This window comes from Bufo gargarizans, chromosome 1 (genome assembly GCF_014858855.1).
Source record: "Bufo gargarizans isolate SCDJY-AF-19 chromosome 1, ASM1485885v1, whole genome shotgun sequence".
Lineage (NCBI taxonomy): Eukaryota > Metazoa > Chordata > Amphibia > Anura > Bufonidae > Bufo > Bufo gargarizans.
The window spans coordinates 553,781,983-553,807,474 of record NC_058080.1 but is presented as its reverse complement, the minus strand read 5'-3'; the positions used below and the strand labels follow the sequence as shown (position 1 = coordinate 553,807,474).

Here is a 25,492-nt window from a genome sequence, read left to right as displayed (position 1 = left end):
GCTGGCCACATTTGCCCGTGATTGGTCTTTCAGCCTCACAAGCTTTGTTGTATGCTTTCTGGATCTCTGACCTGCTGCCTGTTTGTGACCTCCCCTCTGTCTAATGACTTCAACTCTGATGCTATCTCCTGGTTTTGACCTTGCTTGATATTTGACCCTGCGCGTTGTCTCTCCTTTGGTTTTGCAATGGCTGGCCGACTTCCATAAATCATCCCTCTCTCCGAGCCGGTGAATCTCCTTTCTCAGTATGGATTCCAACACTACAAGAACCAGAATCACCCTGCCCCAAGACAAACGAATATCCCTTCTGCGGAACACCTAACCCATCCCCAGCTGCTGCAGAATCAGTTAGAGGCGTGGCCTAGTATGAAAAGAAAAGCCGCAATGCAGGCCGCACATATTGTCCGTCTTTGCAATTTGGGAGGTATGTGGAAGTACTTCATGATATGGAGACTTACTGACAATGCTTCATGGGAAACAAATATGAAAAGAGGTATGGATATCTGGCTTGGTTATATTCCTTTGTCAAATCCTAAGGCTTGCTCAAAAGTCGAACTTTGGCTCATGGGAAACAACTTCCAAGACAAATTGGCTAAACGTGTGAGCTTAGCCTATAGCAGGCATCCTCAAACTGCGGCCCTCCAGCTGTTGCAAAACTACAACTCCCAGCATGCCCGAACAGCCTATAGGTATCAGCCTACAGCACGGCATTGTGGGAGTTGTAGTTTTACAACAGCTGGAGGGCCGCAGTTTGAGGATGCCTGGCCTAGAGTATGGCTACACGGCAACAGGTTCGCTGAGTAGTGGTGATCCTATAGAAGTGAATGGGATCATCCAACACAACACAGCGTCGCAGTTTAGCCATACCCTCACTTGGTCAAAACAAATGGCAAAAATGGCAAGAATATGGCAAGTACCGTGTACTATACACAGACCTCCCATCCCAAGTGTCTCTCTTTTGAGGGATACTCCTTTTTTTTTACCCAAGTCCCTCTGTCCCTCTTTTTCATATCAGGTATAGATTTGCAATATTACATTTACAATACTGATGCAGAAAGTGTTCGGCGGTTCCTACCTATATATTAGAGCTTGCCTTATTAATTTATTATTTGATGCAATTTGGATTGTAGACATTTCTATATTCAGATACATTTTGCGCTATTATGTTCTATTGAAGTGTATAAATCTGCAGGACCAGGACCATAATGGACCATAAGCGTCCCTCTTCCAGCATCCACAAGGTATAACTATAGGTTTGGATGCGAGGTGTGATCGGCAGACGTGCCAGCAGGGGGAGCTCTTACGTTGTGATGAGCAGTTCCTGGATGCTATTGTTCAAGTCTCTTGGCTGATATCGCGCCGCCTGAGTTTGACCCTCGGCGGCAGCTGTAGCGCTCGGGGCTGCTGGAGACCAGCAGTGTTCTCCACGTGTTGGATCCGGATACAGAGCACCAGCTGGAGGGTCGGGTGCTCGCATCGTCCGCAGGTTAGAGCTGATGTTCTGTAAGGCATGTCGCAGCTGCGGCCAGTATATAGTGGATGTGAGGAGGGGGCCTGCTGAAGAAATGAGGGGCTTTAGTCCAGCTTTATGTGATGGCTGAAATAAAGGCTTTCTGTGCTACCTGCTCTGAGCCTACAGATCGTGACACTAGGAACAGTCGCAATGTGTGCAAAGTGACCTACAGCAATCGCATCTAGGTCATGTTAAGTAGAGGAGGGGATCTGTTACTTCTGGACCCCTTGTTCACATACCCATCTATTGCTAGTGGGCTGATCGCTCTCACTCACAGGCTCCCAATTGGACAATACAGGAGATAAGCAGCTGTCAGACATCTCCGGCACCGCTTATCTCGGGCGAGGCAGGAATCTATCTGATCTGGTAGACCAGGGATCAGCAACCTCCGGCACTCCAGCTGTTGTCAAACTACGACTCCCAGCATGCTCCATTCACTTCTCTGGGAGTCCTGAGAACAGCCAAGGAGCTGTGCATGCTGTGAGTTGTAGTTTCACCACAGCTGGAGTGCCGAAGGTTGCTGATCCCTGTGGTAGACTCTCCTTTTTCCCTGTTAACCGGACTCCATAGACATTAATGCTTCATTCACACAGTCAGTGTTTGGTCAGTGATTTCCTTCAGTGATTGTGAGCCAAAACCAGGAGTGGATCCTACACAGACATAAGGTGGAAGGGAAAGATCTGCACCTGTTCTGTGTTTTGGACCCGCACTTGGTTTTGGCTCAAAATCACTGGAAATCACTGACCAAACACTGACTGCGAATAAGGCCTAAGAGTAGGTGGCAAATGCTCACAATTCCCGAGCCACCATCTCTGTGAGGTCAAGTTTTCATGGAGAAAATCTCCTTAGACTGTACATAAAATATGGTGGCGGCCCCAGATACAATGCACTGGATAGAATAGAAATGATAGTATTTTTTTTATATTGTGGAGCATTTGGCCATTTCGAAAAAACTTTTTAATCTCAGGATCCGTCAACCAAATAGTTCCTATCACTGGTTTCAGCCTAAGGGCTCACGCATACGACAGATCCGCATAAAATACAGATGACGTCCATGTGCATCAACAGCTGGCCCCATAATAGAACAGTCCTATCCTTGTCTGTAATGTGGACAATAATAGGACATGTTCTATTTTATTTTATTTTTTTGTGGACCCATTGAAATGAATGGTTCCGCACGTGATCCACAAACAAAGCAGAACGGACACGGAAAGATAATACATTTGTGTGCATGAGCCCTAATCCTTACACGTTGAGGCCCATGTACTAAAGCCTTGTGTTTCATGCGCCAGTCTGGGGCAATAGTCTGCCACAGTGAGATGCCATAAGTAGTGTTGAGTGAGCTTCTGTTCTCTAGTTTGGCGTACAGGGTTCGGGTTATCTAAGCATTCTGTTATGGGTTCTGCTATCACGGACTAGAACTTATGCTCCGTGTTAGCGGAATCCATAACGGAATTCTTAGGTAACACGAACCTTGTACGTCGAACTTGAAAGCACAGAAGTTTGCTTGTCCCTAGCCATTAAGTTTAACCAGGGCCTTTTAATAAATTTGTCGGGATTTCCGCTGTCTGAGCACCTAAAACTGAAATCCAGTTTGGAGCTATAGTACATGGTGTTAAAAATTGACGTCTGTTTTATTGTAAATGTGGCGAAAGCAGCAAGGAACATAAGTTGCAACATTTTTGTGCCATTTGCAGAAAAAATTTTGATTTGCCCCCATGTTTATGGCTTATCCTTCGGGTGTTTCTAGCCTTTACTTCGCTGTAGTTGTAAGGCATTGCATTAAAGGGGTTCTCCAGGATTTATTCCCTAAACAGCCCCGCACCCATCCATGGGTTGTGCCTGGTACTGCAGCTCGGCTACGCTGAAGTGACTGGAGCTGAGCTGTAATACCGGACACAACCTGTGGATAAGTGTAGTGCTCTACACCTTTGTTTTCTAGCCCTGGAGAACCCATTTAATAATACTGAACCTGTGATTGTGTGAATCACTAATGCCAGTTTTGCCAAATAGGCAAACATATACCCACTGTACATCTTACCCAATATCGATATCTAATGACTGATGAATAACCGCCACATAAGTGTTATTAAGGTATTTAAAACCTACTGAACGGTCAAGAACCAATGCAATGAAATTCCCCAAATTGCTGAGTGTTGGTGGTGCGGCTGAATATGGTCTGTGGCATTTTTTGCTGTGTACCAGCCACCTCGCTGTATGTGCTGTGACCACCTCGCAGCTTATCAAGCACGGTGCAATCCATTGAACAGCGGATGTGCATAATATTGCAGCCCAGCCCCATTCTCTTGAAGGGGACGGAGCTGTACTTAGGCTATGTGACCGATGAATGTGATGTCACCGAAGTGCCACAGCCTCTTCAAAGAGCTGATCAATGGGAGTGTCGGGAGTCAAGCCCCAACAATCACATCCTGAGGATAGGTCATCAGTATGACAGTCGGCCAATACCTTCAATGACCCCGCTGTTCTTCTGGATCCATTGAGTTTTGTATGTGTATTTCGAGATCTGTATTTTCCCACAAACTACTGGTCCGCAGGAAGAGTGGTACCATGCACTACCTTGGTCTATTTTGCAGACAGATCACACCCTGGTGGAAGCCGTGGACAGCACAACGATGCCATCTACGTGTGGTCCATTTGTCACTAATCCGTTACGTAGAAAAAAATTATAACGATAAAAATTTAGTAACAAAAAAAAAATCTTTCACGCAGCCACAAAAAAAAAAAAAAAAATCAACCACGGTGAAAAAACTCAGACATGCCCTTCACAGCGTTGTGGCTCCAACGAGCATCCTCACTGCTTATTATTGCTATTGTGTGTCTTGCAGTAAGGGTTCCTAACGAAGCTCTAGTGCATTTTGCCTGTTACAAGAGCCCATCTAACCTCTTCATGGCTGACCTGATAACTGAGGAGCCAAAACAGCAAGCAAGCGGTGGGGGAGAAACCAGGAAATCCTCTCGTTTCCAAGAGGAATCTGAGGCTTTGGAGGAAAATGGACATGACGCCAAGAGGCTTAAAGTGGACCATGAAGAGCAGAACAAGAAGCATCCAAAGAGGAAAGTGGTGCTGCTCATGGCTTATTCTGGAAAAGGGTACCATGGAATGCAGGTATATATTAAAGGGGTCCTCTGTATGTAAAGAAGTCCTAAAGGAGCATCCCGATTATAGACCTGGTGTAGCTCAGCTGTTCTATAACTCCCCATAGACAATAAGGCCTCTTTCACACGAGTGTTACCGATTCTCTCAGGGTCTGTTCAGGAAAAAACTGATGGTTTTGAATGCAAGGTCAGTCAGTTTTGTCTGCGATTGCGTTTATTTAGTGTTCAGTGCCATCAGTTTCTAATGCGTTTTTCACGCACGTGAAAAAAAACTGAAGAATAACAATCTACAACTTACCATTAGTGAAAAATGCATTGCATCCGGATGAAGTCCATTTTTCACGAAAGTCCCATTCCCTTCTAGGGAACCAGAGCTGAGTTAAAAAAACGCAGAATATAGAACATGTTGCGATTTTTTTTTTTCCTGAACACGGAAATGATGCGTGAAAAATGCATCGCACCCTGACGGAAAAATCGCTAATGTGATAGAGGTCTCTGCAGAACCAAATCTACTCTGGACCCTGCTGGTCTCAAAGGAGAACACAGAGATTGATGTCAGGTGTTTATGGCAATAACATAGTTCACATACGTAATTACCACTTCATTGACACTCCATGACCATGGTGAGGAGAAATGAGGGGGATCACCCATTTATCACCAATTCTGCTTTATGTTTTTTTGAGGGATAACCCCTTTAAAGCTTAACATTGGGGGATCTTCTGATTTTGACTAGTCTAGCCAATTATGTTCGCCTGAAAATTATCTTATCAGAATCCACAGAAAAAGAGCCCTGGACTTGTGCGGAAGTTAACCGCCTCCGGACCGCCTAACGCAGATGTGCGGTCCGGAGGCGGCAGCCCTGCGCACGACGGCGCATATACGCGTCATCTCGCGAGGGCCGGGATTTCCTGTGAACGCGCGCACACAGGCGCGTGCGCTCACAGGAACGGAAGGTAAGCGAGTGGATCTCCAGCCTGCCAGCGGCGATCGCTCGCTGGCAGGCTGGAGATCTGATTTTTTTAACCCCTAACAGGTATATTAGACGCTGTTTTGATAACAGCGTCTAATATACCTGCTACCTGCTCCTCTGGTGGTCCCTTTTGTTAGGATCGACCACCAGAGGACACAGGTAGGTCAGTAAAGTCGCACCAAACACTACACTACACTACACCCCCCCCCCCCCCCCCCGGTCACTTATTAACCCTTTATGAACCCCTGATCACCCCATATAAACTCCCTGATCACCCCCCTGTCAGGCTCCGTTCAGACGTCTGTATGATTTTTACGGATCCACGGATACATGGATCGGATCCGCAAAACACATGCGGACGTCTGAATGGAGCCTTACAGGGGGGTGATCAATGACAGGCGGGTGATCACCCATATACACTCCCTGATCACCCCCTGTCATTGATCACCCCCCTGTAAGGCTCCATTCAGACGTCCGCATGATTTTTACGGGTCCATGGATACATGGATCGGATCCGCAAAACACATGCGGACGTCTGAATGGAGCCTTACAGGGGGGTGATCAATGACAGGCGGGTGATCACCCATATACACTCCCTGATCACCCCCCTGTCATTGATCACCCCCCTGTAAGGCTCCATTCAGACGTCCGCATGTGTTTTGCGGATCCGATCCATGTATCCATGGATCCGTAAAAATCATACGGACGTCTGAATGGAGCCTTACAGGGGGGGGGGTGATCAGTGACAGGGGGGTGATCATCCTGATCACCCCCTGTCATTGATAACCCCCCTGTAAGGCTCCATTCAGACGTCCGCATGTGTTTTGCGGATCCGATCCATGGATCCGTAAAAATCATACGGACGTCTGAATGGAGCCTTACAGGGGGGTGATCCGGGAGTCTATATGGGTGATCACCCCCCTGTCATTGATCACCCCCCCCTGTAAGGCTCCATTCAGACATTTTTTTGGCCCAAGTTAGCGGAAATTTTTTGTTTGTTTTTGTTTTTGTTTTTTCTTACTAAGTCTCATATTCTACTAACTTGTGTCAAAAAATAAAATCTCACATGAACTCGCCATACCCCTCACGGAATCCAAATGCGTAAACATTTTTAGACCTTTATATTCCAGACTTCTTCTCACGCTTTAGGGCCCCTAAAAAGCCAGGGCAGTATAAATACCCCACATGTGACCCCATTTCGGAAAGAAGACACCCCAAGGTATTCCGTGAGGGGCATATTGAATCCATGAAAGATTGAAATTTTTGTCCTAAGTTAGCGGAAAGTGAGACTTTGTGAGGAAAAAAAACAAAAAAAATCAATATCCGCTAACTTATGCAAAAAAAAATAAAAAAATTCTATGAACTCGCCAGGCCCCTCATTGAATACCTTGGGGTGTCTTCTTTCCAAAGTGGGGTCACATGTGGGGTATTTATACTGCCCTGGCTTTTTAGGGGCCCGAAAGTGTGAGAAGAAGTCTGGGATCCAAATGTCTAAAAATGCCCTCCTAAAAGGAATTTGGGCACCTTTGCGCATCTAGGCTGCAAAAAAGTGTCACACATCTGGTATCGCCGTACTCAGGAGAAGTTGGGCAATGTGTTTTGGGGTGTCATTTTACATATACCCATGCTGGGTGAGAAAAATATCTTGGTCAAATGCCAACTTTGTATAAAAAAATGGGAAAAGTTGTCTTTTGCCAAGATATTTTTCTCACCCAGCATGGGTATATGTAAAATGACACCCCAAAACACATTCCCCAACTACTCCTGAGTACGGCGATACCAGATGTGTGACACTTTTTTGCAGCCAAGGTGGGCAAAGGGTTACACATTCCAAAGTGCACCTTTCGGATTTCACCGGTCATTTTTTACACATTTTGATTGCAAAGTACTTCTCACACATATGGGCCCCTAAATTGCCAGGGCAGTATAACTACCCCACAAGTGACCCCATTTTGGAAAGAAGACACCCCAAGGTATTCCGTGAGGGGCATGGCGAGTTCCTAGAATTTTTAATTTTTTGTCGCAAGTTAGTGGAATATGAGACTTTGTAAGAAAAAAATAAAAAATCATCATCATTTTCCGCTAACTTGTGACAAAAAATAAAAAGTTCTATGAACTCACTATGCCCATCAGCGAATACCTTAGGGTGTCTACTTTCCGAAATGGGGTCATTTGTGGGGGTTTTCTACTGTTTGGGCATTGTAGAACCTCAGGAATCATGACAGGTGCTCAGAAAGTCAGAGCTGCTTCAAAAAGCGGAAATTCACATTTTTGTACCATAGTTTGTAAACGCTATAACTTTTACCCAAACCCTTTTTTTTTTTTTTTTTTGCCCAAACATTTTTTTTTAATCAAAGACATGTAGAACTATAAATTTAGCGAAAAATTTATATATAGATGTCGTTTTTTTTGCAAAATTTTACCGCTGAAAGTGAAAAATGTCATTTTTTTGCAAGAAAATCGTTACATTTTGATTAATAACAAAACAAGTAAAAATGTCAGCAGCAATAAAATACCACCAAATGAAAGCTCTATTAGTGAGAAGAAAAGGAGGTAAAATTCATTTGGGTGGTAAGTTGCATGACCGAGCGATAAACGGTGAAAGGAGTGTAGTGCCGAAGTGTAAAAAGTGCTCTGGTCATGAAGGGGGTTTCACCTAGCGGGGCTGAAGTGGTTAAAGGAGCCAAACACTAGTACATTTACCATGCAGTAATGCCATTCCGTGCTCACCGCTGGCTCTCTTGTTCTGCAGAGGAACGTGGGTTCATCCCAGTATAAAACGATTGAAGATGAACTTGTGCAGGCCCTTGTCCTGTCAGGCTGTATTCCTGAGAATCACGCCGACGACATGAAAAAGATGTCCTTTCAGCGATGTGCACGCACAGATAAGGTAGGTCTTAGATCTGTAATGTTACAGCACCACGACCGTCTCACAGTTCACTTTAGCCTTCTCACAGCTCAGGATCCATCAAACCATTCTGAAGGTTTACCTAACGTGATGCCGCCTAGACCCTGTCTAATATGTGCCAAAATGTGGTGCTTTTCTGGCATATACTGTTACATCAAGTTTTAGACCTATTTATGAAGCAGGTGTGTAACAAAGTATCATCCACTGCGCCTAGCACACCTTACTCAGATTTCCAGTGCAACACAGCATGTGACTTTATCTAATCGGGAGTGGCTTAAAAGCGTTCTGCGCAAATTAATTAAAATGGGAACCTGTCCTAGAATGTGAAGAGGACTGCAGACCTTCACTTGCAGACCTGCCTAGGGGGTGAGGGGGCACAGCCTCACTGCTGCTCTACAATAGATGGTAAGGATGTGATCCTGCCTATGTTATGCCATCATGGCTGAGCAGCCTGCCAGGAACACTCACCAATATGTAGTATATGCAAGTGCCAAAATGTAGTATGTAGTGAGGGCCTGCCCCTCAAACCACTAGGCAGCTCTGCAAGTGGAGGCAACCGGTCTCGCTCGCATTCTAGGACAGGTTGCTGGCAGCCATTTTAAATCGTTCTTGAAGAACCCCTTTAACAGGTGGCAACATGCGCCCAAATTTTGGTTCAGAATTTTAATGCAAAGTTAGCCAACCAATAGGTGGTGTAAAGGTAAACCCTGCTCCAGATTTATCATCCAGCCTGAGCTACTGTGATCATCTTGACGCTTTATTAGATTTCCCGTGTAAGTCTGTGTAGATTTTAGCGGCTATACCCATTTAGTGGATAATGCTTCTCTGCACGGACTAGCAGTGATATCATGGTGGCATGAAAGCCTAGTTGGAAGAATTTTTAACACACAATATATTACAAAAGCTGTGTGTGCTTTGCCAGCTGTTCCCAAATGTAATAATGTTTACCACCCATTTAGCGCTTATTTGTTGTGCCGCAGGGGGAACCGAAATTCCCAAAAAACCTGTTATCAATTCCTGTATGCCTGAAGTCCACTTGTGCAACATTTTCTGACTGCTTGGGGTTTTGTCTCATTAGCTACTTTAAAGGGACACTGACAGGGCCAATAAGCATATTGAGGTGTATATATATGTCACTACAGGTCTTATAATGGGTATTACAATCATATAAGTATCCCCCCTGTCCACATTATACAAACAGTAAACTTTAAGTTTTATAACCTGCTCCAACGGTCTTCAATCTGCCCAAGGGGCGGCGTTTCACCTCTCTTGCGCCCAGCCAGCCTCCCCAACTGCCGCTTTGAAGCGCCGCCCAGCTGATGAATATTCAGTTTGCTGGGCGGCTTCTGCGGTCCCCGCTCTGAAGCGCAGCGCTGAACAGTGCCCTGCGCATGCGCCGGATCTTGTGAAGTCGGGGACAGTAAGCGCCGCCCAGCGAAGTGAATATTGATGAGCTGGGCGGCGCTTACTGTACCGGACTTCACAAGATCCGGCGCATGCGCCGGGCACTGTTAAGCGAAGCGCTTCAGAGCGGGGACCGCAGAAGCCGCCCAGCAAACTGAATATTTATGAGCTGGGCGGCGCTTCAAAGCGGCAGTTGGGGAGGCTGGCTGGGCGCAAGAGAAGTGAAACGCCGCCCCTTGGGCAGATTGAAGACTGTTGGAGCAGGTTATAAAACTTACAGTAAACTTTATGTATAATGTGGACAGGGGGGATACTTACAGTCATGTGAAAAAATTAGGACACCCTTTGAAAGCATGTGGTTTTTTGTAACATTTTTAATAAAAGGTTATTTCATCTCCGTTTCAACAATACAGAGAGATTAAAGTAATCCAACTAAACAAAGAAAACTGAAGAAAAGTCTTTTCAAGATCTTCTGTAAATGTCATTCTACAAAAATGCCTATTCTAACTGAGGAAAAAGATAGGACACCCTTGCCCCTAATAGCGAGTGTTACCTCCTTTGGCTGAAATAACTGCAGTGAGACGGTTCTTGTAGCCATCTACCAGTCTTCGACATCGGTCTGAGGAAATTTTACCCCACTCCTCAATGCAGAACTTTTTCAGCTGTGAGATGTTTGAGGGGTTTCTTGCACGTACAGCCCTTTTCAAGTCACCCCACAGCATCTCAATGGGATTCAAATCTGGACTTTGACTTGGCCATTCCAGGACTCTCCATTTCTTCTTTTTCAGCCAATCTTTGGTTGATTTACTAGTATGTTTTGGGTCATTGTCATGTTGCATGGTCCAGTTCCGCTTCAGCTTTAATTTTCTAACTGATGGTCTCACATGTTCTTCAAGCACCTTCTGATACACAGTAGAATTCATCGTGGATTCTATGATGGTGAGCTGACCAGGTCCTGCTGCAGCAAAGCAGCCCCAAACCATGACACTTCCACCTCCATGCTTCACAGTTGGTATGAGGTTCTTTTCTTGGAATGCTGTGTTTGGTTTACGCCAAACATGTCCTCTGCTGTTGTGTCCAAATAATTCAATTTTGGACTCATCTGTCCAAAGAACATTATTCCAGAAGTCCTGGTCTTTGTCAACTTTATCTCTGGCAAATGTCAGTCTGGCCTCGATGTTTCTCTTGGAAAGCAAAGGTTTCCTCCTTGCACACCTCCCATGCAAGTTAAACTTGTACAGTCTCTTTCTGATTGTAGAGGCATGTACTTCTACATCAACAGTAGCCAGAGCCTGCTGTAGTTCTCGAGATGACACTTTAGGGTTTTTGGAGACCTCTTTTAGCATCTTGCGGTCTGCTCTTGGGGTGAACTTGCTGGGGCGACCAGTCCTGGGCATGTTGGCAGTTGTTTTGAAAGCCCTCCACTTGTAGACTATCTTCCGGACAGTGGAATGGCTGATTTCAAAATCTTTTGAGATCTTTTTAAATCCCTTCCCAGACTCATAGGCTGCTACAATCTTTTTTCTAAAGTCCTCTGACAGCTCTTTTGCTCTCACCATGGTGCTCACTCTCACTTCAACAGTCAGGAGCACACCAAACTAAATGTCTGAGGTTTAAATAGGGCAAGCCTCATTCAACATGCAGAGTAACGATCTACTAATTATGTGCACCTGGTGTGATATACCTGTGTGAGATCTGAGCCAATTTAAGAGGGAATACATGTGAGGGTGTCCTATCTTTTTCCTCAGTTAGAATAGGCATTTTTGTAGAATGACATTTACAGAAGATCTTGAAAAGACTTTTCTTCAGTTTTCTTTGTTTAGTTGGATTACTTTAATCTCTCTGTATTGTTGAAACGGAGATGAAAAGGAGATTTTTGTATAACTTACCAGTTAAATCTCTTTCTCGCTCTTCCTTGGGGGACACAGACCTTGGGTATAGCTCAGCTCCCTAGGAGGCGTGACACTAAGTAAAACTGTTAAGCCCCTCCTCCATCAGCTATACCCTCAGCCTGGAGATAGAGGCTACCAGTTGCGTGTCCAAGTAGTGAAAGGATAACAACCAACAATGGAAACAACCAGCCAGCAACCCAACGGGGCGCCAGACCATAACCCCGTAACCAAACACAGAAGGGTGGGTGCTGTGTCCCCCAAGGAAGAGCGAGAAAGAGATTTAACTGGTAAGTTATACAAAAATCTCCTTTTCTCGCCCATTTTCCTTGGGGGACACAGACCTTGGGACGTTCAAGAGCAGTCCAAGAAGGGAGGGACCACAAACCCAAGGCGGACCACCACCGGAGCATCAGGAAACCGCTGCCTGCAAAACCAGGCGGCCCAAAGCAGCATCCGCTGATGCATGCGTATGCACTCTATAGAACCTTGTGAAAGTGTGCAGAGAGGACCAAGTGGCTGCTTTGCACAACTGTTCAGCCGAGGCCCGATGCCTCTGCGCCCAGGAAGCCCCGACTGCTCTGGTGGAATGAGCAGTGACGCTGAAAGGCGGAGCTCTACCCTTGGCTCGATAAGCCTCAGACACCGCCAGTTTAATGAAACGGGCAATAGCCACCTTGGAGACCGCCAAACCCTTGCGCGAACCCTCCGGAACCACAAACAGGGAGTCCGTGCGCCGAAAGGATCCGGTGACCTCCAGGTAAATCTTCAACGCCCTGACCACATCCAGACGGTGCAGTTCCCGTTCTCTGGGGTGGGAAGGAGAGGGACAGAGCGACGGAAGGACGATGTCCTCATTGATGTGAAAGGCGGAGACCACCTTTGGCAGGAAGGACGGGACAGGCCGAAGCACAACCTTATCCTGGTGGAAGATCAGGAAAGGTTCGGAGCAAGAAAGAGCCGCTAACTCCGACACCCGTCGGAGAGATGTGATGGCCACAAGAAAGATGACCTTGCAGGACAGAAGGCGAGGGGAGACCTCCCGTAAAGGCTCGAAGGGGGCTGATTGGAGCGCCGAGAGCACCACATTCAGGTCCCAGGATGGAACTGGAGGGCGGTACGGCGGTACAGAGTGAGCCACCCCTTGTAAGAAGGTCTTAATTGGCCCCAGAGGGGCCAGGGGACGCTGGAGAAGAATAGACAGCGCCGAAATCTGTCCCTTCAGAGAACTGAGGCTCAGCCCCAGGTCCAGACCCGACTGGAGGAAGGACAGGATCGTGGGAAGAGAAAACCGGAGAGGTGGGATGCTCCGGGACTCGCAGAACCCCAGATAGGACCTCCAAACCCGATAGTAGATCCTAGAGGACACGGGCTTACGAGCACGGATCATGGTGCGGACTACGTCCGCGGAGAAACCCCGTCGCGTTAAGACGGCGGTCTCAATAGCCACGCCGTCAAACGTAGCGAGCCTAAATGCTCGTGGAAGATCGGTCCCTGAGAGAGAAGGTCTTCCCTGGAGGGCAGTGGCCACGGTGCGTCTGCCAACAGCAACATTAGGTCGGCGTACCAAGACCGGCGGGGCCAATCCGGGGCGATCAGAATCGCGGGAACGCCCTCTGCCGCGATCCTCCGAAGAACCCGTGGCAGGAGGGGGAAAGGAGGAAAGACGTACAGAAGGGAGAATTCGCGCCACGGAAGGACGAGCGCGTCGGCGCCGTACGCCTTCGGGTCCCGTGCCCTGGCCAGGTATCGGGGGACCTTGTGGTTGAATTTGGAAGCCATGAGGTCCACGTCGGGGCGACCCCAGCGAAGACAAAGGGCTTCGAACACCTCTGGGTGCAGGGACCATTCTCCCGGGTCGATGGTGGACCGGCTCAGGAAATCCGCCGCCCAGTTGTCCACCCCCGGGATGTAAATCGCGGATAAGGCCGGCACGTGCGCCTCCGCCCAGAGGAGAATGAGGGCCACCTCTTGCATCGCAGCAGCGCTGCGAGTGCCTCCCTGATGGTTTATGTATGCCACAGCCGTGGCATTGTCCGATTGGATCCGAACAGGGTGGCCCCTCAGTAGATGGGTCCAGTGTCTGAGGGACAGAAGAATCGCCCTCAGTTCCAGAATATTGATTGGAAGTCTGGACTCCGATAGAGACCAAACGCCCTGGACGGACCGGGGAGGGAAAACCCCCCCCCCCACCCCCGTAAGCTGGCATCGGTGGTAATCACCAGCCAGTTCAGTGGGAGGAAGGACCTCCCCCGTAGAGGGATATGCAACCACCAGCTGAGGGAAGCCCGAGCCAGGGGAGGCAGAAGAAAGGTCCTGTCCAGACTCCTCGGTGATTTGTCCCAGGCCGACAGAATTGCCCTCTGAAAGGTGCGGGATCGGAATTGTGCGAACGGCATTGCTTCGAAACAGGCAACCATCTTCCCCAACAACCGCATGCTGGATCTGAGGGAAGGGCGGTGATGACGGAGGAGACTGCGAACAGACCCGCAAAGGGCCAGACGCTTGTCCGACGGGAGGCGGACCTCCGCCAACTCCGTATCCAGGAGCATCCCCAGGAAGATCAGCCGTCTGGAGGGGGTAAGGGAAGACTTGGGGTGGTTGATGATCCAACCGAACCGCGTCAGGGTCTCCAGAGTGAGTCCCACACTGCCGGATGCCTGAGAGAAGGAGGGTGCCTTGACCAAGATGTCGTCCAAGTAAGGGAGAAGAAAAACACTTCTTGAACGCAGAAGGGCCAAGACAGGGGCCAGGACCTTGGTGAATACTCGAGGAGCCGTCGCCAGACCAAAGGGAAGGGCGACGAATTGGAAGTGATCGTCCCCCACTGCGAAGCGCAGGAAGCGGTGATGACATGGAGCAACCGGAACGTGGAGATATGCATCCTGAACGTCGATTGAGGCCATGAAATCCCCTCTTTCCAGGGAGGCCACCGCGGACCTGAGAGACTCCATCCGGAATCTCTGCAGTCGGAGAAAACGGTTCAGGCGCTTTAGGTCCAAGATCGGTCGCACTGAGCCTTCCTTCTTGGGAACCACAAAGAGGTTCGAGTAGAACCCCCTGAACCTTTCCGTCGGAGGCACGGGGGCGACGACACCCTTGTCCGTTAGAGAGCGAATGGCCGTGAAGAAGGCGGCCGCTCGTACAGGATCCCGCGGAGGACGGGACCGGAAGAAACGGTCTGGCGGAATGGACGCAAATTCGATCTTGTATCCGCAAGATACAACCTCGAGCGCCCATGCGTCTGAGATGTGGGCCCGCCATACGTTCCTGAACAGTAGAAGGCGGCCCCCCACCCGGGTGGGTGGGGGCGCACCTTCAGGCAGAGGGCTGCTGGCCTGTGGGAGCCCGTGTGGGCTGGGGCTTGCGCCAGGTAGATTGCGTCCGAAAAAACGGCTTCTTGCGTCTATCCTGGGCTGGGCCAGAGGAAGAAGAACCGGCCGCGGGTCTAGACCCGGTGGGCTTGCGAAAGGACCGAAAACGGGACGAACCAGCGCGACCACGGGGGGCGCCCCTCGGCCTGGACTGGGGGAGGTGAGTACTCTTCCCACCCGTGGCCTCAGATATAAGTTCGTCCAGACGGGTTCCGAACAAGCGGGAACCCGTGAATGGTAGGCCAGCCAAAGAGCGTTTGGAAGCGGCGTCCGCCGCCCAAACCTTCAGCCAGAGTTCCCTCCTGACAGAAACTGCCAGGGCAGAGGAACGGGCAATGAGGGCACCCGCATCAAGAGAGGCCTCACAGACAAATTTTCCGGCCTGGACAATTAGTTGGGCTAAGGAACGGAGGTCCTGTAGAGGGACGTCCGACCCTAACTCCCGTTCCAGTTGCAAACCCCATTCAGAGACCGCTTTACCAGCCCAGGCGGAGGCAAAGACCGGTCTAAGGGCCGAACCAGAGGCAGTAAATATGGCCTTGGAGAGGGATTCCGTACGACGGTCCTCAGCAGACTGGAGGGAAGATCCGTCTTGTACAGGAATAGTAGTGCTTTTGGACAGGCGAGCCACGGGAGGATCAACCTTAGGCGGGGACGTCCACGTGGTCACAGAATCCGCTGGAAAGGGATAACAAATGTCCAGCTTTTTGGGTGTAACAAAGCGGACGTTAGGCCGGGTCCAAGCCTTGGACACCACAGAAGAAAAATCAGCGTGGATGGGAAAGACCTTGGAGGCCTGTCTGGGGCGAAGAAAGGACACGCCGGCCTGTTCAGAGCTGGGGGGGTCATCGTGTATGTGAAAGGTATCACGGATGCTAGTGATAAGATGCCCCACCGCGGACGCCAATTTGGACGGAAGCTCTGAGTCCATGTCCACGTCCGAATCCGCCAGTTCTCCCTCAGAAGGCGTATCCCTTTGAGAGGATAGACTTGACTGAGCTCGCACGCATGGCGGAGAGAGCGAAGCATCTGGAGAAGATGTGCGCTCAACCCTTGAACGTTTCTGAATATGCCGGGCCCTGGAAGATTCGCTGGGAGGCAGGGAATCAGTGGGGGCGGCAGAAACGGTAGTCCCAGCGGGTGCGACAGGGATTGTGGCAGCCTGCGGGAGAGGCGGTCTATCCACGAGACGGCCCACTACGTGTGTAAGGCTTTCCACCGCCTGAGACAGAGACCTAGCCCAGTCAGGGGGTTCAGAGGCACCGGGGGGCGCAGCGGAAAGCGGGCCCTGCACCGGGGCCTGACATGCAAGGCAATGCGGCTCAGATTGCCCACGCGGAAAAAGTTCCTTGCAGGCGGTACAGGCATGGTACCAGGGTTTGGGGGCACCCGTGGGATCTGACATGTTGAAAAAAAGTGGTCGTACCCTGATACAGAGACCACAAGGGGTTGCAGCAGCTATGACCAGGAGGGTTAGGAGAGGGTTAACTGTCCTACCAGTGTCAGAAGAACGTCAGGAGTGAAGTCCAGATCAACAGCTGCAGAAAGGCAGCAACGGCAGAGAGCGTGCGTCCCAGAAACGCAATCTATGCACCAGGAGTCTCCCACGTGGCTCAGCTTCCAGAACGGAGTGAGGAAGCGCGGCAAAAAACCTCAGCAGAGGCGCGGGAAGAAGCTCCGCCCCCTACACGTTTGAATGTCTCCTGTGAAGGAGAACGTAACTCCGCCCCCAATGACGCGCGCGAAAAAAGAGCACGCCCCCTGCTGCCGTGACTCTCAGGTTTATGCAGGAGCGTGAGAAACGAAAACCTTTGTCCGTAGAATAAGGCCCGCAGGCCCAAGTGCGCGGCGATATGCAGGTGGGTGACCTCACCGAGCCTCCTCTGTCACAATGTCCCCCGCCGAGCCCGAACCGCCGATGTCGGGCCTAAGCCCCGCCCCCCGATCACGCACGGAGCGGCGGCGGCGGGGAGGGAGAAGGATGTCAGGAGAGTAATCCGGGCCCTATAAACAGCGTGGGGAATCAGCCATTGGGGAGCGGAAGCAGCCGCAGATGGGGAGATCTACAGAGCGCTCAAAAGACGACCACGGGTGCCCCCCCAAACCCAGTGCAAATAGGGACAGGGTATGGGCTGGAAAAGCCATCTTACCTGTCTTCACCCTCAGTTCCTTCCAGCAGGGTCGCCCCTTCAGCTACTGGCACCGCAGTGGCAGGAAGCTGGGAGAGGGGCTTTGCGTGCGGGCGACCCCCTAGCTGGCGGGATGTAGGGGAGCCATTGCTGCCCAGATCCCCTATTGCTTCTGTGGGGGAGGCAGCAGTGCAGATAGTTGGCACTGGCGCAGCTCACCCCGGGAGAGCAGAGAGGCCCAATGCGTCTCTGGTATCCCTAGGAAAAAACAAAAATAAAATAACAAATTAGAGAAAAAATTACAACAAGGAGAAAACAGCCCTGCAGTAGCAGGGAGTGTCTTGCCTCCTTGGACACTAAGCTAAAAACTGGTAGCCTCTATCTCCAGGCTGAGGGTATAGCTGATGGAGGAGGGGCTTAACAGTTTTACTTAGTGTCACGCCTCCTAGGGAGCTGAGCTATACCCAAGGTCTGTGTCCCCCAAGGAAAATGGGCGAGAAATAACCTTTTATTAAAAATGTTACAAAAAACCACATGCTTTCAAAGGGTGTCCTAATTTTTTCACATGACTGTATATGATTGTAATACCCATTATAAGTACTGCCAGATATAGACCTCAATATGCTTATTGGCCCTGTCAGTGTCCCTTTAAACAAAAACGGGTAAGGAGGACTAGGGCAAAGCTGTCCCGGCACATTTGTTATAATCTGGGCTAGGAAACCAGCGTTTATGTCCGCATACAGCTGTGCCACAGCGGTTTTGCACCTCTATCAGATTAGACCAGTGTGTAGAACGTTGGTCTTGATAAATGTCCTCTCAGTGTTCTCGCCTACCATTTTTGCATTGGTCTTAACTGGTCGCTTTCCTAGAAATAAAAAAAACTATTTGGATGAAAAACAATTAGGATGTTTATTACTATTAACATGACCAATTAGGGCAAATGCAAAAAAACTTCCCTTAATCCCAGGCATCTCCACCTCACACTTGGTATAGGGCTACAAGGTGATCGCAGTGTAGCATGGCAGCCATAGAAATGAATAGGATTGCTGTGCTACTCGCATGTTTGCCACAACCCTGCTGGATTTTTTCTGATTCTGGGGTCTGTCGCACCCAATGTGTGAGTCGTGCAGCGATCCCATTCCTTTCTATGGCTGCCCTGTTACACCGCAATCCTTGGTCACACAACACTGACGCGCCCAGGATCATCCATGTAGCCTTAAGGTCTATATCACCTATGATTTCATTTTAGGGAGTGTCTGCTGCGGGGCAAGTTGTGTCTTTGAAGGTGTGGCTAATCGACAGCATAGTGGAGAAAATTAACAGTCACCTGCCTTTCCACATCCGAATAATAGGTAAGGTCTCGCTTACGTTGTAAAGTGTTAGTGTGATTTAAAGGAACACGCCAATCAAAATGTATCTAATGTGTTATGCCTAGTGCAGCGCCTGACACAGGGATGTCACCCTTTGGATTTCTCCGAGGCCCTGCCCCCGGTGCCCCACAGTCTGAAGCTCTGTGTCATAGTCTAATGGTGTGGACAGCCTGGTATCGGGGCTCCATTTTGTTCTGTTGCTCGGGATCATTTTCAGGGAGAAGGCCTGGACCAATGCTTAGGGTATGGGCAACCAGCATAGTCAATGGCTGTACAGTTTTGCATGGCTATTAACCCTTTCATGACCGGGCCTGAATGTCCAGGCAATTTTTTTGTGATTTTATTCACGTGGTAGTTTAGTGACCCTAACTTTTGTATTTGTTTGACTAGAAAAATAATTTTTGTGATGTTTTTTACTTGACGCTTAGGACTTTTTATTAGCATGTCTTTTTAGAGTAATATGTTTCCTTTTTTCGGTTTATATTTGGGAAAAGCGCTAATTCTTGTTAAAAAAAATTTTTTATAGCTTTTTATTTCTTCAATATTAAAACTGACACAAAAATTAATTATTGCAATGGGTTTCCTGTTTTGTGCCGATTTTTATATTATATGTGTATGTGTGTGTGTGTGTATGTATGTATGTATGTATGTATGTATGTATATATATATATATATATATATATATATATATATAGTGTGAATGGGCCAACTATGGTGACGGTTTCCGTTAGCAATGGCTATTTTATTTTTTTTACTTATTTTAATTTATTTTTGGTACATAATATGTCCCCCAAGTGACTGTGTCTGACAGCCAGGACCCGACCTGCTCCAGCGATGCACAGCGTTGGGAATAAAGCGCTGCCTGACCGTTTATATACCCCGTGCAGATAGGACGTATCTAGCCATTGGGCAGTCGTCAAGGGTTTAACAATAAACAGTGAAAACATTCAGTTTGTAATGAGTTAGTTGAATGCCACCACTGCTTGCATGGCCGGGCAATTCAATTACACAGCGGCAGCATGTGACCGTACCTTTACCTCCACATAAGTAGGAGGGGTTTGTAAATTGAGCGGTCTCCTGATCCCAGCTTTTGAGCCACCATTTTTTTAATGTTGTCCCTCTCAGCAGTCCTTTATATAATATATTCGGGGAAAAACAACATTTATTGCTGCAGAGATTAAATGTAAATGTGTGGAGTTTAATGTGATGGGGCGGGGGTTTCAATATCATTCTGTGCAATGTAAGAAATTATATTGCACATTTCAGATTTGCTCAAATTTAATGGGTGTTTATTTTTATTTATTTTTTCTCACTGAAGGATTGAAACGAGTTACGGGACGGTTTAATTCCAAGAACTCTTGCGACGCTCGTACCTATTCCTACACCCTACCCACTTTTGCTTTTGCCCATAAAGACCATAGTCTGCAGGAGGAAGGCTTCCGACTTGGCCAAGAAACCTTAGATAAAGTCAATGAACTGCTTGCTCTTTACAAAGGCACACACAATTTCCATAATTTCACATCGCAGAAAGGACCCAGGGACCCCAGTGCAAAGCGATATATCATGGAGATGCATTGTGAGCCACCTTTCCTGCAGGGAGGCTTAGAACTGGCTGTGATTAAAGTGAAAGGTCAGAGTTTCATGATGCACCAGATACGAAAAATGATTGGACTGGTTATTGCTGTGGTGAAAGGATATGCTCCACCATCTATAATGCAACGGAGCTGGGGAGAGGGAAAAGTTGACATACCCAAAGCTCCAGGTCTGGGGCTTGTACTGGAGAGGGTCCACTTTGAGAAGTACAATCAGCGTTTTGGTAATGATGGTCTTCATGAGTCTTTGGACTGGGCAGAAGAGGTGGAACAGATTGAGGCCTTTAAAAAAGCACACATCTATCCCACAATTATTCAGACAGAAATTGAAGAAAAGTCCATGGCAAGTTGGCTGGCCACTTTATCCATTCATGACTATAATGCAACTTCTCAAGAGCAGACGGTCAATCATAAGGTAAACCGTTACTTTATTTATTATGTTAAAGGTAACTTGAAATCCTGGCAGGCTCCCTCATTACAAATAGCTATGCTTTACTTTGAAAAAACTGCATGTTTTAAAAAGGATGGGGGAGAAGAGTGACAGGGACCTTGCAAGCTTCTTCCCACCTAGCTTGTCTAGATTGACGGTTGTCAAAGACTAAAATACCTGTCAATCACACTGAGCCAGGTGGGAGCTGTCCAGGTGACTCTTCTCCCTAACCCCAGCTTGTCTTCGAATAGCAGAGTAAAACACAATGGTTTGTACTTCATGAAATCACCCTTTAATACGTGTATCTGGGCTGGCCCTAGCCTATATGGCTTCCTTTGTGGAACTGTATTTTCGTGCTCTTCCCCACGCAACATGAAAAAAAATGTGGGTGCTCTGTTTCAAACAAATCCACTGTTGTCAGATGCGCCACACCTCTTGAAGGGGATCTGTCATCACCATCTGGACTATTATCTGCAGTAATACATGAGTAGTACTGCACAATAAGGTGTCCAGATTGGTATTTATTTTCTTACTGCCTGCCCCTATTCCCACAATGTCAACTCTCAAAGCTGCACTTGAATACATAAACCAGGCTGCTGTGCGCATGCACAGGAGTCTTCTACCGTCTGGAGTGCTGGTAGTAGTAAAATGTTAAAAAAATAAACTTTAATAATTGTGTCACAGCTAGTTTTTATAAAAACTTATCAGCATAATATTTGTGTGTTTATATAATACATATACAGTATGTGTGTGTATATATATATATTAGGGATCGATCGATATTGATTTTTTAGGGCCGATACCGATAATTTGTGAGCTTTCAGGCCGATAGCCAATAATTTATACCGATATTCTGGGAATTTTCATTTTTGAAAAAAAAAATAAAAAATTCCCACAAATCTGCTGAAAATTAATGTTTATTGTTAATGTGTATTATTTTTTTTGAATCTTTCTTTTTCATTTATATTTAATATTTTGGTGTTTTTTATTTTTGTAATTTTTATTTTTTTTACTAACTTTTAGCCCCCTTAGGGACTAGAACCCTTGTCCTATTCACCCTGATAGAGATCTATCAGGGTGAATAGGAGCTCACGCTTCAATAGCGTCCTGGCTGCCATGGTAACGGATCGGAGCCCCAGCATTACACTGCTGGGGCTCCGATCGGAGGAGCAGGGGATCCTGTGGGGGGGGTGCACTGCGACTGGGGTGGGGGGGCGCACTGCGACTGGGGTGGGGGGCGCACTGCGACTGGGGTGGGGGGCCCTATGCGCCACCACTGCTTAATACTGGGGGGGAGGGGGGGCGTACTGCACCACCATTGCTTAATACTGGGGGGACTGGGGGGGCTTGGGGGGGGGGGAGGCGCACTGCGCCACCAATGAAGCTTAATCTCTAATTTATTCATATACAGGAGGCGGGAGCTGGCTGCAGGATCACATAGCAGACTCCCGACCTCTATGACAAGTAGCTGCGATCCGCGGCACCTGAGGAGTTAACTACCCCAGATCGCAGCTACAGCTCATAGAGGCCGGGAGCCGGATATGTGATCCTGCGCAGCCAGCTCCCGCCTCCTGTATATGAATAAATGAGAGATTAAGCTTCATTGGTGGCGCAGTGGCCATAGCTCCTCCCCTCCTCTTGTTCCCTGTCCTCTCATTGGCGGCAGCGGCACAGGGGGAGGAGACACTGCTCCTTCTCCCCTGTGCTGCTGCTGAGGGAACACGGAGAGCGCTGTCAGCAGCGTGATCTGTGTTCCCCATACGCTATCGGAATATCGGCAAAATAAATGCCGATAGCGTTCAAAATCCTGAATATCGGCCGATAATATCGGTAAATCCGATAATCGGTCGATCCCTAATAAATAAATAAATATATATATATTTATTATACGTATATATGCACATGTATTTATATCTATGTGATAGATGGAGAGAGAGTGTGTATATCAACAGTTATTTGCGACCTTGTGCTAAAATAAAATAAAAATTCAAGTTTTCCCCCATCATTCTGCATTCAATACCTCATAATGAGAAAGTAAAAACAGAATTTTAAAAATGTCAGCAATTTTATTAAAAAGGAAAAATTAAAGGTATTATTCAAGACTATTAAATGTCCCCCATGCCCGGGTACCTCACAATGAATATACTTACCTGGCTTTCCGCGCTGCTCCTGGTCCCTGCACCGCCACTGCAGCTTCTCACTGGGGGATGGGGACGAGCCTCCCTAGTGTCACCTGCGATGCTACGGAGGCTCGTCCCCGTCTGCCATTGGCTACTCCCCTCTGACTCCAGATGTTTTCATCTGCGCTTGAGGAGAAGCAGCAGCGGCGGTGCAGGGAGCCAGGTAAGTATATTCATTGTGAGTGGCCCAGGCATATGGGGGACATTTAATAGTCTTGGATAACCCCTTTAAATTTCGCATGGACATAATTATTCAGACCCTTTGCTATGACACTTGAAATTTAGCTCTGGGTGCCTCCCATCTCTCTTGATCATCCTTAAGATGTTCCTGCATGTCGATTGGAGTCCACCTGTGGTAAATTCAGTTGTGCATGATTTGGAAAGACACACTCCTGTCTATATAAGGTTTCACCGCTGACAATGCATATCAGAGCAAACGCCAATCCATGACAGGAAACAACTGCCTGTAGAGCTCAGAGATAGGCTTGTGTGGAGGAACAGATCTGGGCCTCCATAATTCTTAAAAGGAAGAAGTTTGGAACAACCAGGAATCCTCCTAGAGCTGGCCGTGATTGGCGAAAAGGGCCTTGGTAAGAGAGGTGACCAAGATCCCAATTTTCACTTTGGCTGAGCTTCAAAGATCCTGTGTGCAGATGGGAGACATTTCCATGAAAGAACAATTGAGGAAAATAATATTAATGAGTAATCTAAATTAAAATCCTGCTTTTTGTTTAAGCCCATAGGGACATGTCTTTCATTTGAACATTCAATGTGCATATGTAGGTACAGTAGAAGTCTTGTGGACTTTGTGGCTACCCTATCACGCCCCTGATATGTATGTGTGCATGAGATCTTAAAGAAACACACCCACCAAAATGTTTATTCTCTGACCTGCTAGAAAGGTACATGATGTAAAGTGTGGTGTAGTGAATGTGTAGGTAATCTTCTTATCGTTGACTCTATTTGTGAGTTATAACCTCCCTACTGATCCTGAGCTGTGTCATGTGACCAACAATCTGACACAGGACAGGACATCAGTTAGTTCAATATTTATTCCTATGAGACTGACATTGAGGCTCCCATACGAATACATAGAGAAACTGGCTTCCTGTCCACACATAAGATGCTGTGTTATTTGGCTAGTTAGTCTTGCTCACATGACACAGTTGAGGATCAGAAGGGAGGGCATAACTCACAAATATAGTCACTGGTAAGAAGATTACCTTCACTACAGTTTACATCATGTACCTTTTTAATGGGCCAGAGAATAATTTATTTTTTATTTTTTGTTTTGTTAGAGTGCTTCTTTAAAGAGGATGTCTGACCTCTCAAGAAAAACTAGTGAGAGCAGGGAACCTGTTGAAAAGAAAAACACTCTCCCCTCCGTTCCACCTCCTTCTGTCCTCTGAGCGCCTAGTCATCACTTCTGGTCTGCTGGAGACCAGAACCAATGAGGATAGGAGCCTCACTCACCAGAACGAGGGACTTTAGTAAGGCGTGTGTGTGTGTGTGTGTGTGTGTGTGTTTTTATACCCCCGGCACTCAGTAATTTTTCTTAAGTCAGACAACCTTTTCGAAATGTTGGTTCCAGTCAATTTTGCTGCTGTGTTGGGATTTTGTAATCCTATAGTTGGTCTGCTTAGGTTAAAATGGTCTACACCAGTTGTTTCCAACTCCTGAACTTAGTGATCAAAGATATAGAACTCTTATATTGAAATATTTTAGTGAGAAAACCATATAAAATGGTACGGTCACCTTGCAGTTTAGGGAAGCTTCACCACACAGTTTGTCCATTCAGTGTTTTCAGACGGTCTAGGGATGTACCCTATGACAAGAGGGAAGAGCAGTGACCAGTTGAGTTTTTTCATAGATTTCCCGGATGAATAACAAGGACCAGCACAATGCATTTACTTAAAACATATCAGGTCGTTCTACTGTCTACTTTGCTATTTTCTAATTCTGTAACTTTTTTCAATAGGTGGAAGGAACAGCTCAGAGTGATGATGATGGAGACTCAGACTGAATGTTGGTTCAATAATCTCCTGTGCAGCATTCTACAATGTGAAGACCTTGTGCAGGAAGTGCATTGAAAATCTAAGACTGTGCACAATAATAACTGAAATGCTGCTGTGTTTTTGGGTTCTATTTCCCCCTTCATCACGAGGTCTATGCCTGTGGATAAGCAGAAGGAATGTTTAATTTAGACAAGAGATGAATTCTAATGTAACAGAAAAGTAAAAAGCTCCAGAGGATTTAACGGGGTACTATGGATCAGAACGCTCAGCCATGTAATACCTTTCCAGAGGTAAAGGATTTTTCTGTTCTGTGACTTGGAGATAAGAGGTCTCATGATAACACATCTAGACATTTTCTATTACAGACTTTAAAGGGTTTCTACCACTTAGGTGTCACATATTTAGCTGTCAGACACTAGCGATCCGCTAGTGTCTGCTCTGGCCAACCATCCTAATATAATTGCTTTTGGGGCGGTGGTTTGGCTAAAAAAAACTACTTTTATTAATATGCTAATGAGCCTCTAGGTGCTATGGGGGCGTCATTAGCACCTAGAGGCTCCGTCTACCTTTAGAAACTGCCGCCCCCAGCGCGTCCCTCCAG

General features: G+C 47.5%; 1 protein-coding gene across 1 annotated transcript; it reads left to right on the top strand.

The window, feature by feature from the left end:
- Window positions 1-1,367: 1,367 nt before the first annotated feature.
- Window positions 1,368-25,288, top strand: PUS1 (pseudouridine synthase 1). The gene is made up of 6 exons (XM_044290085.1): window positions 1,368-1,486; window positions 4,360-4,640; window positions 8,353-8,490; window positions 18,554-18,656; window positions 19,993-20,681; window positions 24,855-25,288. The coding sequence occupies exons 2-6, from the start codon at window positions 4,422-4,424 to the stop codon at window positions 24,897-24,899; spliced, it is 1,194 nt and encodes a 397-aa protein (XP_044146020.1). The 5' UTR covers window positions 1,368-1,486; window positions 4,360-4,421; the 3' UTR covers window positions 24,900-25,288.
- The last annotated feature ends 204 nt before the right edge of the window (window positions 25,289-25,492 follow it).

Coding starts and splice junctions, on each gene's coding strand:
- PUS1 (XM_044290085.1), top strand. CDS start 4,422: ATGGCTGACCTGATAACTGAGGAGCCAAAACAGCAAGCAAGCGGTGGG. Junction 4,641..8,352: donor AAGGGTACCATGGAATGCAG/GTATATATTAAA, acceptor CTTGTTCTGCAG/AGGAACGTGGGTTCATCCCA. Junction 18,657..19,992: donor TTTCCACATCCGAATAATAG/GTAAGGTCTCGC, acceptor TTCTCACTGAAG/GATTGAAACGAGTTACGGGA.